At 40.7% G+C, this 19,066-nt stretch overlaps 1 protein-coding gene across 4 annotated transcripts in view; it reads right to left on the reverse strand.

Annotated features, from left to right (window-relative positions):
* LOC132897859 (acyl-CoA desaturase 1-like) overlaps positions 1-19,066 on the reverse strand; it is an 86,417-nt gene that overhangs the window by 6,754 nt on the left and 60,597 nt on the right. For all 4 annotated transcript variants that reach the window (XM_060939101.1, XM_060939100.1, XM_060939102.1 and 1 more), the window contains exons 4-5: positions 17,205-17,410; positions 1,166-1,398 (exon numbers count right to left, since the gene is read on the reverse strand). In XM_060939101.1, the coding sequence (XP_060795084.1) occupies positions 1,166-1,398; positions 17,205-17,410 (439 nt within the window). The remainder of the gene's footprint in view (positions 1-1,165; positions 1,399-17,204; positions 17,411-19,066) is intronic.

The raw sequence follows: 19,066 nt of genomic DNA on the forward strand, positions 1-19,066 counted from the left end.
TGATCCCTCAGACTGCACTGAATCAAGAATCATCATTCATCTACAGCTGATAGAACCACATGGGCTCCGGATTACTTTGGCAAACCTTTGTTGAGCTCGACAACAGAGCTACATCCACAAATGCCAGTTAAAATTTACTTTGGAAAAAAGAAGCCTTATGTTAACTGTGGCCAGAAGCGCCATTGACTTCTCTGAGCTTGGAGGCGTCTGAGGTGGACAATCGCACAGTGGAAATGTGTATGGTGGTCAGACGAATCAGTATTCCAGGACTTTTTTGGAAGAAATGGACACCATGTGCTCAGGACCAAAGAGGAAAAGGACCATCCAGACTGTTAACAGGAACAAGTCCAAAACCAGGGAGTGACATGGTATGGGGTTGGGTCAGTGCCCTTTGCAAAGCTAACTTACACTTCTGTGATGGAGCATTAAATGCAGAAAAGTACACTGAGATTTTGGAGCAACATCTGCTGCCTTCAAGACAACGTCTTTTCCAGGGAGATTTCAACAAGACAATGCAAAACCACATTCTGCTCATGTTACAAAGGCGTGGCTGTGGAAGAAGAGGGCGTGTCCCCTCTGTCCCCAATAGAGAATGTGTGGAGAATTTAGAAATGATAAATGACAGTGACAACCCCGAACTGTTCCACACCTTAAGACCGGTTTACAGCAAGAACAGGAGAAAAAAACAACACCTGAAACACTTCATCACTCAGAGCCTTCAGTCCATAAACATTTTTTAACTGTTGGGAGAAGGAATGGAAACAAAGTGGGAAATGCTTTACTGTCCCAACTTTTCTGAAATGGTGTTCATTCTGGGGGAGGGGGAGGAACCCCTTCATAAAGTAAAATATGAAATGTGCTGTTGTATTGTTTTGAATGCAATACAGGTCAAAGATTATTTACAAATCAATCATTGTTTTCAGTTTTAATTTAAACTTTGACATACCAACCCCCAATCAGGAAAAGTTGGGATATCAGTTCAGATATGTAAAATTTATATCCAGAATTATATATTTCTGTAAAGGTGCTTTCTAACGATCTCAATTGCTAAAAAGCACTATACACAAACTGAATTAAATACAGCACATGTACAGGCAGCAGATCTACAGCACAGAGAGGCTGATCGAGTGTATATGAACAGTGTATAGGAAAGTAAAAATCACACCAATGGCGCTGAAGGCGACGAAGTTGTTCTCTCGTGGGTTGATGTGAACATCATATGGTCGGTTCCCCCACATGTGGGCGGCGCTGTTCACTAACCAGGTGGCGTTTAGCACCAGCATGTACCTGAGGAGGGTAGGTACAAAAAAGCCCACCCACAGAGATTCTGCCCACAGGAACCATGGCAACACTGCTGGGATGAGGAAGCACATCACTACCACAGAGGGCTTATAGAACCTACAGAGAGACAGACAGAATTACATTTTCTTTCCATCCATCATTCCATTGATCTCCCTCCCTAATCATCCTTCCAACTCTTCTTCTCTATATTTGTCTGTCCTTTCCATCCACCATTTCTCCCTAGGTACACCATGTTATTCAAAATGGGAAAATAATCAGACACATGCACAAGTTGATATATAATAAAAATATAGGCTGCAGGACACCAACCAAGTCTGGATGCTTGCTTTATTTTATGCATTTCAGGACACTGCAGTCTCTCACAAGAAGTTTTTAAAATGATACTACTTACATTTCCACATTTTGGAACACACAAATCTGAAAACAGGTGGACTAAACACAAAGTGGAATTTAGAGAAACACTATTTACAAAGTTTACATTTACAGCATCATAAACCTTGCTATAAAAAAAGTGCTTTAAAAGTAGTACAAGTACAGCATTTTTATGAGCCCTTGAAGGGCATACTGTTTAAAACCAATAACCTGGACTCTGAAACTACAGTAGGCCTAGAATATGAGGTTTAAGAAAAGAAGTACAACAGAAAATCAACAGCTGTATGTATAACAATTTTGCACAGTAGCTGTGCTGTGATGACCGACCTTTTATGAATGTCCTTGCAATTTCATATTTAACCGCACATCAAATAAAAGGAGATCATGTTCTCCCATTACCAACAGTCTATTCAAACAATGTTCACCAACAAGGTTTTCAAATCATATGATAAAGTTTCTTGCCTGCACCAGCGTTTAAACTATACCATTTTTCCATTTTCCATCTTTTATTTGTACTTTTACTTTTCCCAAGTGACGCATTCATTTTCTCCAAGAATGTTTTTTCGTCTAACATTTGATGTTTAACATTCATCATGACATTCAGCTTGCTCAGTGTGTCAAATGCTGGATATTTAGTAATTCTTCCTCAGTCATTAATAGTATCCATTTATGACAATGGTGTTTGTAATCTCTGACAGAGAAGGCTGCAGCATTAGAGGTGAACATCCAGACTCTAGAGAGGGTTAATGAGAGCAGAGTAGTTTCAGTAGGGGAAAGTCTGGATGCCTTAGGCAGAGTCAGCAAACTCCCAACTCCAACATTAAAGCCACAGTGGGGTAAACGGGTCACAACTCTATAGCATAATCCCCCCCCCAAAAAAAAAGCCACACTCCTCCCCGCATCAAGTGTCTAACGGGTTTGCTCTCCTCAGTGAAGCAACTGCTGAGAAACCGGAACACTATCTTAGGGCAAGTGAAATTAACCCTTTGGGGCCGAGAGCTTTGCCAGCAAAGCTTGACAGGTTTAGAATGAGTAGGTCATGTATTGAGAGAAATATCTTCACGAGTTTATCATACAAGCATAATAAACTATTGACAAACTTCATACTTTCCTATGTGCCCACTGCCAATTAATATAGTTTTTAAATTACCTAAATTAGATGAAATATAAAACTTGTCACCTTACTCGGTCACACCAGAGTCGGAGCGCCCACTTACACGTTCATTAAAATAAATAAATAAATAAATAAATAAAATTTAAAAAAAAAAAAAAAGGACTATGCACATGGTGACGGCATGATGATCACTTTCACTCTTTCAGTTTCGATTGGCTTCTCTCTCGCAGTGGGAACGCCCACCGTAAACAGGACAAAATCTGTCAGAGTTTGGGCTATTTGGAGGTAAAACTTGTTGCGAGATGGCATGCAGATTTTATGCACTTTGAATGATTCAGGACAGCGATTCAATTCATGATTCATTTTATGTTTTAGGACAGCAAATCAATTCATGATTCAGGACAGCAATTCAGTTCAATCTTGAAAACTGCGACACAGATGATGAATAGTGCCTTCTTTTTTAAACTTCGACTTGATCCAGCCAAATATCAGCTCGAGTAACTGTAAATATTTCTTCCATTTCTTATGAGCAGATGTGTGTGCTCTGTAGTGCATACACAGAAAAAATTACTGAGCAATTTTTTTCCGGAGTTAAAAAAGTATTTTCCTCAAAAATAGTTAATTTTGCTCCATTTTGAGTTTAGGGAGTAAAATTTGGAGTGGGAGCAAAATTAGAGAGCAATTGTGTTAAGAGTTGGTTGTGGATCTGAACTGAGTAAAATAGTACCAGAGTTAATTTCAAGACACACTGAATAGTCAAATACCAGATAAATGAAGATGTAAAAATCAGTTTTAGAACTGTGTTGGAATGTGTGAAACAGCATGACCTTACCCACTGAGACTTGACCTGATGGGATTAAACGTTGGCAGTGGGAGGGGTTTTCACTCTTCTCATTGAATGAATGGAAATTTTCCTCCTCTTCTCATTGAATACCCCTCCCACTGCCAACCCTTTATCCTAAAACAATAGGACAAATTTTTTTGATGGCCAGTTAATTGTCCAAATCAATGGCGCAGATTTAAGTTTTTGTGCTCGATACATTCCTAAGACTGAACAGAATCACCTTAATTGACAAACGGTTCGACACAATGGGTAAGGTCATGTTCTCCCCCCCACATACATTCCAACACAGTTCCAAAACTGCTTTCTACAACAGCTTCATTTATGTTATTTTTTTATTTATTTTTTTTAAAAGTACAACCATGACATACATACTACATCAATATTATTGTAGCTGAACTTGTGCTGAATATAAATAAACAAATAAAATCAATGCTGCTTAGATTTGTTGAAATTGACAAATTGGAGCATACCAAAATCATTAGCGTGCCAGAAAATACCCTCAGACCCCAGAGGGTTAACTAGACTTTAAAGCTGCTGGAGCCCCTAAGTCAGATGTATACCGGGAGCCAGGGTGCTGGACATAGCAGATAATCTTCGGGTCCAAGGCAAGCATAGGTTTGCCAAGGTAGTTCTTGCTACATCGGAGCTCATGATACATTCGTCAGAAACTTTTTAAACTTAAATGAGAATAAGACTGAGATCATAATGTTTGGGTGTGAGCCATTGGATAGTATGGCAGATGTTCTTGGTCCACTAACGCCAAACATTCAGTCATCGGTTTAATTAAAAAAAAAAAAAAAAAAAAGCACCACACCTTTCTGGGTGATCTTTGACGCCAGACTTGAGTTTAAATCAGCAGATTAGCTCGGTTGTACAAACCAGCTTCTTCCACCTAAGGATTTTATCTAAAGTTAAGGGCTATCTTTCCCGGAGAGACCTGGAGACTGTAATTCATGCTTTTATTAAACACACAGCTGAATTACTGTAACTCACTTTATGTTGGCCTGGATCACACTTTGTTACATCGTCTGCAGAATGCAGCAGCCCACCTTCTTACTGGGACATGCAAGTGTGATCACATTTCCCCCAGTCTTAGCCTCACTCCACTGGCTCCCGGTCTCATTTAGGATTGATTTTAAGATTTTACTGTTCGTTTTCAAAGCTCTTAATGGGCTGGACCCCCAGTACTTGACTGAGCTGTTACACATTCATGCCCCTGGAAGAACATTAAGATCAGCAAATCAGCTGCTTCTGCCTGTACCCAAATCTCAGCTAAAGACCAAAAGGTGATCGAGCCTTTGGGGTGGCTGCTCCTAGGCTTTGGAACAGTCTGCCATGGCACATTAGATCGGCTGACTCCATAGATGTTTTTAAATCTTCTTTAAAAATGCATCTTTTCTCTATGGCTTTTAATTGAGTTGGCACTTTGTATTTGTATATTTATTAGGGCTCGAGCACCGTTCGGTGCAAAGACCCTATTGTTTTTCTAAGGATTATTATTATAATTATTATTATTATTATTATTATTTTTCTGTTGCGCTAGGCTTTTTTTGAGGCATTTCCCATGCACGAAAACTCATGAAATTTGATACACACAGTCATTGTAACCGCTTCTCAGCCACAGACGTTTGGCCCCGGGCATGACCCAGGGACTTCATAGCGCCCCTTTTTCCATTTCCCATTGAAATGAATGGGTAGAACTTGAGTTCTACCCAAAGTTCTACCCTTTCGATGATGTCACGCCCAACAGGAAGTGAGGTAATTGGGCTCATATGCGTTTGGACACATGGTCATTTATAACGTACTCCTCCTAGACGGTTCATCAGATTCATGTCAAACTTGGCAAACATGCTGCCGAGATATTGCTGATGCCAAGAAATTGCGATGGGATTTTTGATATCCCTTTGGGATTTTTGATATAAATGACGGACCCTAAAATGCTTTGCAGAATCATAAAGTCAATCAAGTGTAGGTCATAAAAAGAATATTCCCCGACACCTAATTATTTTTGTTTAGTGGACCGAAAGCTACTGATATTGACACATCTAATTCACATGCCTAGCACAGTATCACCATGTGGCCAAGCAGGAAATGTGCCAAAGAGTTCCAATGCTTTGATGGATTGATCTATGACATGCCTGACATAGCGCCACCAACACACTCACACTCGTATGCGCACACACACACACACAAATCATGTACACACACATGAATACTCATGAGAATGGGTAACATATACAATTCTGTGCACACACACACACATTTATGCATACACATTCAAGTATGCACACGCAACATCTATGAGCACACTCTTTCTCACACAATTTCTCTCTCTCTCTCCCCCCCATCTTTTTCCATTTCCCATTGAAATGAATGGGTAGAACTTTGGAGTGATGTCATAAGGTCATTTGGAGTGAAATTACACATGGTCATTTTTAACATACTCCTCCTAGATGGTTCATCAGATTCATGTCAAACATGATGCCAAGATATTGCTGAAGTTGAATTGCGAAGGGATTTTTGATATGTTGTAATATGTTGAAATAACATAATATGCCAAGATATTGCTGAATGTTGAATTTGATATCTTGTAATATGATTCTGATTCTCTTTAGCTGTTATGGCATCTTTATTAACAGTTACGATCTTACACTTTCTCTAGTTGCGGTGGGGAGAACTCTGAACTCTTCATCTCTTCACAAACAACACGCCTGGGCATGTCCTAAACAAAATGTGGTGTCACATCATGAGTTTCAGGCTTGTGACTTGTAACCCACTGTGGTGAAAACAAAACACTACACCTCATTAAACTGCATTACAATCACATATTGTAACTTTACAAAATATTGGATATCGGGAGTCTGATGATATAACGTATACAATTCTGTGCACACTCAGTCATATGCATATTTATCCATACACACATGCACTCAAGTACGCACTCACATGCACATGCAACGTCTATGAGCACACTCTCTCACATACACACACCTTCTCTCTCTCCCTCTGACTGACAGACAGACACACACAATAATAGTGACCTGCCATCATTGTGCATTTTGTTGCAGACATATGAAAACTCTGCATGTATACACACACACACACACACACACACACACACACACACACACACAAAGCTAAGATGACTTCAGATTACAGCATGAGATAGAGATAAAGAGGAGACACGTATAGTTTTGTACATGTACAGTTAGGTCCATAAATATTTGGACAGAGGCAACATTTTTCTAATTTTGGTTCTGTACATTACCACAATGAATTGTTCAGACTTTCAGCTTTAATTCAGTGGGTTGAACAAAATGATTCCATAAAAATGTGAGGAACTAACGCATTTTTTTAAAACACAATCCCTTCATTTCAGGGGCTCAAAAGTAATTGGACAAATTAAATAATTGTAAATAAAATGTTCATTTCTAATACTTGGTTGAAAACCCTTTGTTGGCAATGACTGCCTGAAGTCTTGAACTCATGGACATCACCAGACGCTGTGTTTCCTCCTTTTTAATGCTCTGCCAGGCCTTTACTGCAGCGGTTTTCAGTTGCTGTTTGTTTGTGGGCCTTTCTGTCTGAAGTTTAGTCTTTAACAAGTGAAATGCTGCTCAATTGGGTTGAGATCAGGTGACTGACTTGGCCATTCAAGAATATTCCACTTCTTTGCTTTAATAAACTCCTGGGTTGCTTTGGCTTTATGTTTTGGGTCATTGTCCATCTGTATTATGAAACGCCGACCAATCAGTTTGGCTGGATTTGAGCACACAGTATGTCTCTGAATACCTCAGAATTCATCCGGCTGCTTCTGTCCTGTGTCACATCATCAATAAACACTAGTGACCCAGTGCCACTGGCAGCCATGCATGCCCAAGCCATCACACTGCCTCCGCCGTGTTTTACAGATGTGGTATGCTTTGGATCATGAGCTGTACCACGCCTTCGCCATACTTTTTTCTTTCCATCATTCTGGTAGAGGTTGATCTTGGTTTCATCTGTCCAAAGAATGTTCTTCCAGAACTGTGCTGGCTTTTTTAGATGTTTTTTAGCAAAGTCCAATCTAGCCTTTTTATTCTTGAGGCTTATGAGTGGCTTGCACCGTGCAGTGAACCCTCTGTATTTACTTTCATGCAGTCTTCTCTTTATGGTAGATTTGGATATTGATACGCCTACCTCCTGGAGAGTGTTGTTCACTTGGTTGGCTGTTGTGAAGGGGTTTCTCTTCACCATGGAAATTATTCTGCCATCATCCACCACTGTTGTCTTCTGTGAGTGCCCAGGTCTTTTTGCATTGATGAGTTCACCAGTGCTTTCTTTCTTTCTCAGGATGTACCAAACTGTAGATTTTGCCACTCCTAATATTGTAGCAATTTCTCGGATGGGTTTTTTCTGTTTTTGCAGCTTAAGGATGGCTTGTTTCACCTGCATGGAGAGCTCCTTTGACCGCATGTTTTCTTCACAGCAAAATCTTCCAAATGCAAGCACCACACCTCAAATCAACTCCAGGCCTTTTATCTGCTTAATTGAGAATGACATAACGAAGGAATTGCCCACACCTGCCCATGAAATAGCCTTTGAGTCAATTGTCCAATTACTTTTGGTCCCTTTAAAAACAGGGTGGCACATGTTAAGGAACTGAAACTCCTAAACCCTTCATCCAATTTTAATGTGGATACCTCAAATGAAAGCTGAAAGTCTGGACTTTATGTCGATTATATAACTATAACTTGAATATGTTTCAGTAAACAGGTTAAAAAAAAAAAAATTGTGTCAGTGTCCAAATATATATATAGACCTAACTGTATTAATGTATATTTTCACAACACACACACACACACACACACACACACACACACACACACACACACACACACGTCTTTGTCTGTCTCTCTCATCCATCAAGCAGTCATGGCATTTGCAACATGCACATCACCTTTGAACATTTGATGAATATACAGTGCCTTGCAAAAGTATTCATACCCCTTGAACTTTTTCACATTTTTCCACCTTACAACCACAAACTTAAAAGTTTTGTATTGAGATTTTATGTGATGGACCAACACAGAGTAGCACATAATTGTGAAGTGAAATGAAAATGATAAAATGGTCTTCAAAATTTTAAACAAATAAAAATCTGAAAAATGTGGTGTGCATTAGTATTCAGCCCCCTGTACTCTGATACCTCTAAATACAATCCAGTGCAATCAATTGCCTTCAGAAGTCGTCTAATTAGTTAATAGAGTCCTACTGTGTGTAATTTACTCTCAGCATAAATACACTTGTTCTGTGAAGGCCTCAGTGGTTTGTTAGAGAACACTGAAGAACAAACAGCATCATGAAGACCAAAGAACTCACCAGACAGGTCAGGGATAAAGTTCTGGAGAAGTTTAAAGCAGGGTTAGGTTATAAAAAAATATCCCAAGCTCTGAACATCAAGAAGCACTGTTCAATCCATCATTCAAAAATGGAAAAAGTATGGCACAACTGCAAACCTACCAAGACATGGCCGTCCACCTAAACTGACAGAGCGAGCAAGGAGAGCACTGGTCAGAGAAGCAGCCAAGAGGCCCATGATCACTCTGGAGGAGCTGCAGAAATCCACAGCTCAGGTGGGAGAATCTGTGCACAGGACAACTATAAGCCGTACACCCCACAAATCTGGCCTTTTTGGAAGAGTGGCAAGAAGAAAGCCATTGTTGAAAGACAGGCACAAGAAGTCCCGTTTGCAGTTTGCCAGAAGCCATGTAGGGGACACAGCAAACATGTGGAAGAAGGTGCTTTGGTTAGATGAGACCAGAGTTGAACTTTTTGGCCTAAATGCAAAGCGCTATGTGTGGCGGAAAACTAACACTGCTCATCACCCTGCACACACCATCCCCACTGTGAAACATGGTGGTGGTAGCATCATGCTATGGGGATGCTTTTCTTCAGCAGGGACAGGGAAGCTGGTCAGAGTTGATGGGAAGATGGATGGAGCTAAATACAGGGCAATCCTGGAAGAAAACCTGTTGGAGGCTGCAAAAGACTTGAGACTGGGAAGGAGATTCACCTTCCAGCAAGACAATGACCCTAAACATACAGCCAGAGCTACAATGGAATGGTTTAGATCAAAGAATATTCATGTGTTAGAATGGCCCAGTCAAAGTCCAGACCTAAATCCCATTGAGCATCTGTGGCAAGACTTGAAAATTGCTGTTCACAGACGCTCTCCATCCAATCTGGCTGAGCTTGAGCTATTTTGCAAAGCAGAATGGGCAAAAATTTCAGTCTAGATGTGCAAAGCTGGTAGAGACATACCACAAAAGACTTGCAGCTGTAATTGCAGCAAAAGGTGGCTCTACAAAGTATTGACGCAGGGGGGCTGAATACTAATGCACACCACATTTTTCAGATTTTTATTTGTTTAAAATTTTGAAGACCATTTATCATTTTCGTTTCACTTCACAATTATGTGCTACTCTGTGTTGGTCTATCACATAAAATCTCAATGAAAAATTTTTAAGTTCGTGGTTGTAAGGTGGAAAAATGTGAAAAAGTTCAAGGGGTAGGAATACTTTTGCAAGGCACTGTATGAAATGTGACTGTTTTGTTGGGTGGCGGGTTGTCCTGGGTTGCGGAATCATACGTGCGAGGGCCCGTCAAGGCCGCTAGCGGATTTAATTTCATATTTGTATTTTATTGTATTACATTTTGTAATATGTATATATTTTATGGCCTTTTTAAGTTTGGTATTTTATTACTTTTACTTTATGTCTACAACCCCGATTCCAAAAAAGTTGGGACAAAGTACAAATTGTAAATAAAAACAGAATGCAACGATGTGGAAGTTTCAAAATTCCATATTTTATTCAGAATAGAACATAGATGACATATCAAATGTTTAAACTGAGAAAATGTATCATTTAAAGAGAAAAATTAGGTGATTTTAAATTTCATGACAACAACACATCTCAAAAAAGTTGGGACAAGGCCATGTTTCCCACTGTGAGACATCCCCTTTTCTCTTTACAACAGTCTGTAAACGTCTGGGGACTGAGGAGACAAGTTGCTCAAGTTTAGGGATAGGAATGTTAACCCATTCTTGTCTAATGTAGGATTCTAGTTGCTCAACTGTCTTGGGTCTTTTTTGTCGTATCTTCCGTTTTATGATGCGCCAAATGTTTTCTATGGGTGAAAGATCTGGACTGCAGGCTGGCCAGTTCAGTACCCGGACCCTTCTTCTACGCAGCCATGATGCTGTAATTGATGCAGTATGTGGTTTGGCATTGTCATGTTGGAAAATGCAAGGTCTTCCCTGAAAGAGACGTCGTCTGGATGGGAGCATATGTTGCTCTAGAACCTGGATATACCTTTCAGCATTGATGGTGTCTTTCCAGATGTGTAAGCTGCCCATGCCACACGCACTAATGCAACCCCATACCATCAGAGATGCAGGCTTCTGAACTGAGCGCTGATAACAACTCGGGTCGTCCTTCTCCTCTTTAGTCCGAATGACACGGCGTCCCTGATTTCCATAAAGAACTTCAAATTTTGATTCGTCTGACCACAGAACAGTTTTCCACTTTGCCACAGTCCATTTTAAATGAGCCTTGGCCCAGAGAAGACGTCTGCGCTTCTGGACTGTCGAACTCCTTTCTGATATTGCTCCACTATTTGTCGGCGCAGAATTAGGGGGATTGGTGATCCTCTTCCCATCTTTACTTCTGAGAGCCGCTGCCACTCCAAGATGCTCTTTTTATACCCAGTCATGTTAATGGCCTATTGCCAATTGACCTAATGAGTTGCAATTTGCTCCTCCAGCTGTTCCTTTTTTGTACCTTTAACTTTTCCAGCCTCTTATTGCCCCTGTCCCAACTTTTTTGAGATGTGTTGCTGTCATGAAATTTCAAATGAGCCAATATTTGGCATGAAATTTCAAAATGTCTCACTTTCGACATTTGATATGTTGTCTATGTTCTATTGTGAATACAATATCAGTTTTTGAGATTTGTAAATTATTGCATTCCGTTTTTATTTACAATTTGTACTTGGTCCCAACTTTTTTGGAATCGGGGTTGTACCTTATTTTTATTTTGTTTCAAGTTCATTACTGTTCTACCGATCTGTGCAGCACTTTGGTCAGCTTTGGTTGTTTTAAAGTGCTTTATAAATAAAGTTTGAGTTGAGTCAGAGGTTATTAAGAAATGAGACTGTAGAAGTGTTTAAATTGGTGAAGGCCGCGTCTGATGCAGTAATATAGTCTTGCTCCATCCCAGTGTGGTGTGGCGATGTAGCTTACAGCAGGCTATGGTCTCTGAACTTCCGGATGTGCAGATGGTGCTATGAAAATATGGGCTTGACTGATAATTGGCGCGATGGTGAGCCGTTTTATGTCTCAGGGTGCCATCACGTCAGCATTCCCTTCTGGCTCTGCCTCTTAGTTATGCTCTCATAGCTATCCTTGCCAGAGTCCCTGCTTGCACTCTGCACATCATAAACCATTAAAAGGACAAGAGCATAACTAATGATCTGTGTTTTAACTCCCCACAAATACACCACCACCCCCTCCGTCTCTCCTTGTTGAGCTCCACGTGCTACTGCTGAGAGATCAGTAATCCTGACTCCTTTTGCTCTCATGGTTGTCTTTGCATTCCCTCATACTTGCGCCATCATTAGTTTCCTTTGTACTGGTCAGTCATGCAACAGACACGAATGGTGACTAACCAGGGACCCCCTCCGAGATCAGGTCCTAGGACTTCAGCCCCACTTAGCCCCCATTATAATCCAAATGTAATAGATTGTCAGTAGGTCTTTGCAGTGTTTCTCAGAACATTGCTCATTTTGATGTCTAATCTAGCTCACTGTACTGATAATATATAGTAACTAGTAAGCCAAAGTGATGGAACAAACCAAGGCACTTAACACTCAATTTCATAATTTATTGACTGTATGACCTTTGGCCTTAGTTAACACTAGAAGTACCTTGGCATGGTTAACCAGCCACTCCTTCAACAAATTCTACTTAAAGCATTTACGCAGAGCCATAGCCTCACTTTCGTTTATAAATGCCTTGAGGCCTCAAGAACGGCACAGGAATAGTTTTAAGCGTTAACAATAAATCTAATACAGTAATTTTTACGATTAAAGTGATTCATATAGGTAGCGGTCTGAGTGAATGACCTTGACGTCTGTAACGTCACAGCAGGAAGTCTATCGGTCTCATCGCCATTTCCGCTATACTAAAACACAGAGCTGACTGCAACTCCGATCCTCCATTTTGAGCTAATTTATCGCCATGCCACGTAGATGTGTTGCTGGCCGGTACAGCAACACGGCAGAAGGTGGATTTACGTTGCATTCATGGCCCAAGAATGTTCAAACTGCAAAGATTTGGACACGTTTTGCGAGAAGTTCACAGGCACATTGGGCGCCTACGAAGTGGTCTCTCCTCTGCACATTTTAATAATAAATAATAAGTTCAACTTATATAGCGCCTTTCAAGAAACCCAAGGACGCTTTACAATTATAGACAAAGAAAAAAAATAATAACAATAAAAAATAATAAATAAATAAATATAAGTAAAAAGTCCACCAAGTAGGGGCCAGGATGTAATTCCAGTGGTGTAGCAGCCACAGTCCCACCAAAAGGCGCATGAAAACGAGTCCCACATCTCCAGCACAGCCGCCGTGACGCCGCCAGCAACATCGCGCGAACACCATGCCGTGGATCCACAAAGCGAGCAAAGAAGCTCCGCCACGCAGAGCGCTGGTGTGTCCCAAACCACCCGCACAACCGCCACGACGCCACCGAGCAACATCACTCGGAACATCACGCCAAGCGTTAAAGCGCAGAGCGCTGGACAACCACGAATGTTAAATGAGCAACGAGCTCACTGCAGTCCACAGCTGGGAGCGCAGGCATCGGCGGTGAACCAAGGCCTGGAGGGAAACCAACGCCCAAAACTGGGTCCGGAGCCACACCACAACCGGCAGACAAATCACTCAAACAAACATCAAACTACACAAACACACAGAAATATAAATAAATAAAATGAAAACTGAAAAAGAAAAAATAAAATTTAAAAAAAGCTCTGGTGAGAAGCGGCAGCCAGAATGCGCACGACGTACTCTCAACCCGAAACGGAAACTTTACTCAAGACTCGTACGAAACCTCTGATCTGTTGAGGAGCGTTGGCTATAAGCCCGTATTGAAAGAGGGTGCAGTACCAAAAATTAAAGAAAGCTACAAGAAAAGGAAAGTATTTATTTATTTAAAAGGAAAGTGAGTTCAGTTGCACCAGTCCTCCCCGAGTGTGAGCCGAGGGTTGTTGCTAAAAGCCGGGACGGAACGGGATGGGACATATCGCTTGGGCAGCGACCTCCCTGCGGTTGTTGCCAAAACCGGTGACGTCCCGTTCCATCCCGGGTTTTAGTAATTGCCTGAAACGAGCAGTAATGGTGGAATACACAGTATGAAGAAAAGTGAATGAGTGGAGCAGCAGTCTTATTTCTAAACTGGATGTCGCTGCCATCTCGCTCTTACATGGCAGAAGGGAATGAACGGAGAACTGAACAAACTGAAAAAGTCAGATTGTTTTAAAAACAAATCGGCCTTCAAGAAGCGAGAACACAGACGGGTAAGCTCCGACTCTCATTTGGATTTAAAAAAAAACAAACAAAAAAAAAAACAAACAACAACAACAACAACAGCACGTCGTTTACCTGCATTTAGATTAATCAAATCAAGTTTATTTGTATAGCGCTTTTAACAATAAACATTTTCGCAAAGCAGCTTTACAGAATTTGAATGACTTAAAACATGAGCTAATTTTATCCCTAATCTATCCCCAATGAGCAAGCCTGTGGCGACGGTGGCAAGGAAAAACTCCCTCAGACGACATGAAGAAACCTCGAGAGGAACCAGACTCAAAAGGTTAATCCATGTAACTTGTATTGTGTGTTTAAGTTAGCGGTATAAGATTATTTAATTTGCTTCAGAATGTGATCGTCTCAGTTCATCTGATTATTTAATGAGCCTTTTACGTTTTATCAGTGAAAATGCATGCATGTACATGTATGCTGCATAAGTTATAGCACCCATCCTGTTTTAATGAGAGTCAACCCACAATCAGTGAATTCAAAATCAGTCTTAGCTGAGCGAGTCGGTAACGGGATTTCTTACTTTCACCGTAAGTTTTTTATTTATATGACTTTGGTCTATACAGTGGGGCAAAAAAGTATTTAGTCAGCCACCAATTGTGCAAGTTCTCCCACTTAAAAAGATGAGAGAGGCCTGTAATTTTCATCATAGGTACACTTCAACTATGAGAGACAGAATGGGGGGAAAGAATCCAGGAAATCACATTGTAGGATTTTTAATGAATTAATTGGTAAATTCCTCGGTAAAATAAGTATTTGGTCACCTACAAACAAGCAAGATTTCTGGCTCTCACAGACCTGTAACAACTTCTTTAAGCGGCTCCTCTGTCCTCCACTCGTTACCTGTATTAATGGCACCTGTTTGAACTCGTTATCAGTATAAAAGACACCTGTCCACAACCTCAAACAGTCACACTCCAAACTCCACTATGGCCAAGACCAAAGAGCTGTCAAAATACACCAGAAACAAAATTGTAGACCTGCACCAGGCTGGGAAGACTGAATCTGCAATAGGTAAGCAGCTTGGTGTGAAGAAATCAACTGTGGGAGCAATTATTAGAAAATGGAAGACATACAAGACCACTGATAATCTCCCTCGATCTGGGGCTCCACGCAAGATCTCACCCCGTGGGGTCAAAATGATCACAAGAACGGTGAGCAAAAATCCCAGAACCACACGGGGGGACCTAGTGAATGACCTGCAGAGAGCTGGGACCAAAGTAACAAAGGCTACCATCAGTAACACACTACGCCGCCAGGGACTCAAATCCTGCAGTGCCAGACGTGTCCCCCTGCTTAAGCCAGTACATGTCCAGGCCCGGCTGAAGTTTGCTAGAGAGCATTTGGATGATCCAGAAGAGGATTGGGAGAATGTCATATGGTCAGATGAAACCAAAATAGAACTTTTTGGTAAAACCTCAACTTGTCGTGTTTGGAGGAGAAAGAATGCTGAGTTGCATCCAAAGAACACCATACCTACTGTGAAGCATGGGGGTGGAAACATCATGCTTTGGGGCTGTTTTTCTGCAAAGGGACCAGGACGACTGATCCGTGAAAAGGAAAGAATGAATGGGGCCATGTATCGTGAGATTTTGAGTGAAAACCTCCTTCCATCAGCAAGGGCGTTGAAGATGAAACGTGGCTGGGTCTTTCAGCATGACAATGATCCCAAACACACCGCCCGGGCAACGAAGGAGTGGCTTCGTAAGAAGCATTTCAAGGTCCTGGAGTGGCCTAGCCAGTCTCCAGATCTCAACCCCATAGAAAATCTTTGGAGGGAGTTGAAAGTCCATGTTGCCCAGCAACAGCCCCAAAACATCACTGCTCTAGAGGAGATCTGCATGGAGGAATGGGCCAAAATACCAGCAACAGTGTGTGAAAACCTTGTGAAGACTTACAGAAAACGCTTGACCTCTGTCATTGCCAACAAAGGGTATATAACAAAGTATTGAGATGAACTTTTGTTATTGACCAAATACTTATTTTCCACCATAATTTGCAAATAAATTCTTTAAAAATCAGACAATGTGATTTTCTGGATTTTTTTTTCTCATTTTGTCTCTCATACTTGAGGTATACCTATGATGAAAATTACAGGCCTCTCTCATCTTTTTAAGTGGGAGAACTTGCACAATTGGTGACTGACTAAATACTTTTTTGCCCCACTGTAGCTGTAAAAGGCCTCGGCCTTAAAACCGGTTCCCGCTGTGATGTCATGCACTCAGGGCTGGCTGGCTCAGCGGGGCAGCGCCAATCACAACTTTGCGGTTGATTTTAACTCTCAATTTTTTTTTTATTCCCATTTATGCAGCATACAAGAGTCAAGGATGGAGACACTATCTACTCAGAAATTTCTTTAAAAATAAAGGCTCTGCGTATCTGCTTTAAAGAATGAGCACAGCATAAAGAGAATATCTCCATTTAGATGGTTAACTTACTGCAGGTGTTAGAATGAGATGAAAAGCATGGAGAGCAATGATTCCCCCTCTCCCTTACATTTGCTACTATTAGATGCATTACTTTGATTAAAATGACAGAAAATTTAAGCTAGCTAGCAAATGGTAGCTCACTCAGTCACAACTCAAAGCTCCAAAAACTTTTTCCTGGCAATGGTAAAATTATACGTGTGAAAATTATATGCCTGCAATTTAGCATTTGACATTTTAATTAAAATGCCACCGTGAGTCATATCTGCCATTTTAAGTTGCACACTTTAGGTAATATCACATAGTATATGCACTTCCAACATGAACAAGTATTCATCACCAATACAAGTAATAGCAAGAGTTTTCAGCCCCATTACAGGTAGCGCAACGCACAATTTTACAAGATGACTCTCATTTAAAAAAAGGGGGGGGGGGGGCTTTGAAACCATATAATGGCAGTAAATCACACAATGGTGTCCTTTCATACAGTCACTGGGCTCACCTTCTCTGGAACATGACGACTCCGTCATTCTTCAGGTCGCTAAGCTCCAGTTTTTGTCCAGATTTGATGACATTTGGGTGTTTCCTTACCAGCAGCCATCCGATGTGAGCAAAGAAGAATCCTCGGGAGGCATTATGGGGATCCGCATCGGTCTCAGAGTATTTATGATGGACACGATGGTCTCGAGACCACTCATAAATATCATTCTGATAAAGAGACAAAAAAAAAAAAATTATAAAATTTTATATATTTAAAAACACCCCACCATACAACCCATATCATATAGACACGAGTGTTTTGCTGAGAAACACACCACTGGTGTTTTTCATCCAAGCTCCATCTGGGACATGGAGAACCAAAACCGTGAAATAAATCTCTATACATCACTTGTGAGGAAATCAATGAATTGTTTTGATAAATTTCGGTACTGTGTGAATGTATCTATAAAACAAAAAAAACTTCACACGTGGGATTGAAGATACAAGTTTTTTCAACACGAGTTGATAAACTTCATATTTCGTTTGAAAAATGCATCGCAGATCTGAGGGATACATTTCACAATATTTCACTCCGATGACATCACTCCCAGTGTTTTCCTGCTGACTGGACGCACATTGCCAAAATGGCAAACCGGTTCAAAATTAAAATTCTTTTGATTAACTTGCATATATTTTGTGTATGGGTCGACAGAAGAAAGAACATCACATGGTTGTGCGAAGATATGAAGTTTATCTTCTTGTGCGAAAATATTTTCACTCGTTCACTCACGATCTGCACATTCACCACTCGAAGATAAACTTCTTATCTTTGTGCAACAACAACATTAGTGAGTAGATGTTCTATAGATCTACATCTGGAGTCTTGATCCATCGGTCCTACCTTTTGATTGAATTTGTTTAGTCCTCAACTTCTGGATCTACTGATGTTCTGGCAGACAGGGACAGTCGGTTCTGTGAGCCACTTGCTGCTTTTGCCAATTCTTTTCTCCTTCATGCACTTGTAGGCATCGCTGCTTTTCAAAAACGCACCTTACTGCACTGGGGTGGGTTTCCCAAAAGCCTCTTAATGCTAAGAGCATCTTAACTAGGAGAGTGTGTTCATTGTGGTGCTTGCGCTACCATTTAACAATCTTTGTGCTACAATGCTTTTGGGAAACCCATCCCAATTCATTATTGTAATAAGACAAAATGGTTGACAGAGCAGGTCGATGACCCTGTCCTAATAGTGTGTTGTGATTGGTCAACATGTGTTACCTTCATTGCAAGTCAGCAACACTCGTTAGGGCACACTTTCTTTCTGTGGTAGAACAAAGGTGCCAGGCGCTTGGAAAGTTCTGGAAAATTATGAGTAGGGTGCATATAAATGTGGCCGTGGTGCTAGTATTTGAGGGCCGGGTGCATGTTCTAGTAAAATAAAGTAGCTGGAACACCGAGTTAGTAACTATGACACTGCTGAGTAAATATTTAGTAAGTAAATTAAAACTGACGATTGTATCTATATTTAGATTTAAACCTGAAGTAGACATGGGTTAAGTTTTTTTTTTTTTTTTTCATAATTGGTCACAATTTGATGTGCACAGGACTTTTTTTTTTAATCCTACTGTATTTACACTTTTTTTTTTAAATTTGTATCTACCTGCAATATTTCCAAATTCAGCTGGTTCGACTTCCCAAAATATAAACTAGCTACTAGCCTAATTTAAACCACTGCAACTCTGACCAGGCATTAAGGATGACAAATATTAAGTCATCATCATCATCACCACATTTATTGTCCACAGATGTTCACACTTGTGTTCTCCTTCACAGGTTAGGTAAAACATCACAGTAGTCCAATAAATATAGCTGCAAGCGGTGAGGACA

This window comes from Neoarius graeffei, chromosome 14 (genome assembly GCF_027579695.1).
Source record: "Neoarius graeffei isolate fNeoGra1 chromosome 14, fNeoGra1.pri, whole genome shotgun sequence".
Lineage (NCBI taxonomy): Eukaryota > Metazoa > Chordata > Actinopteri > Siluriformes > Ariidae > Neoarius > Neoarius graeffei.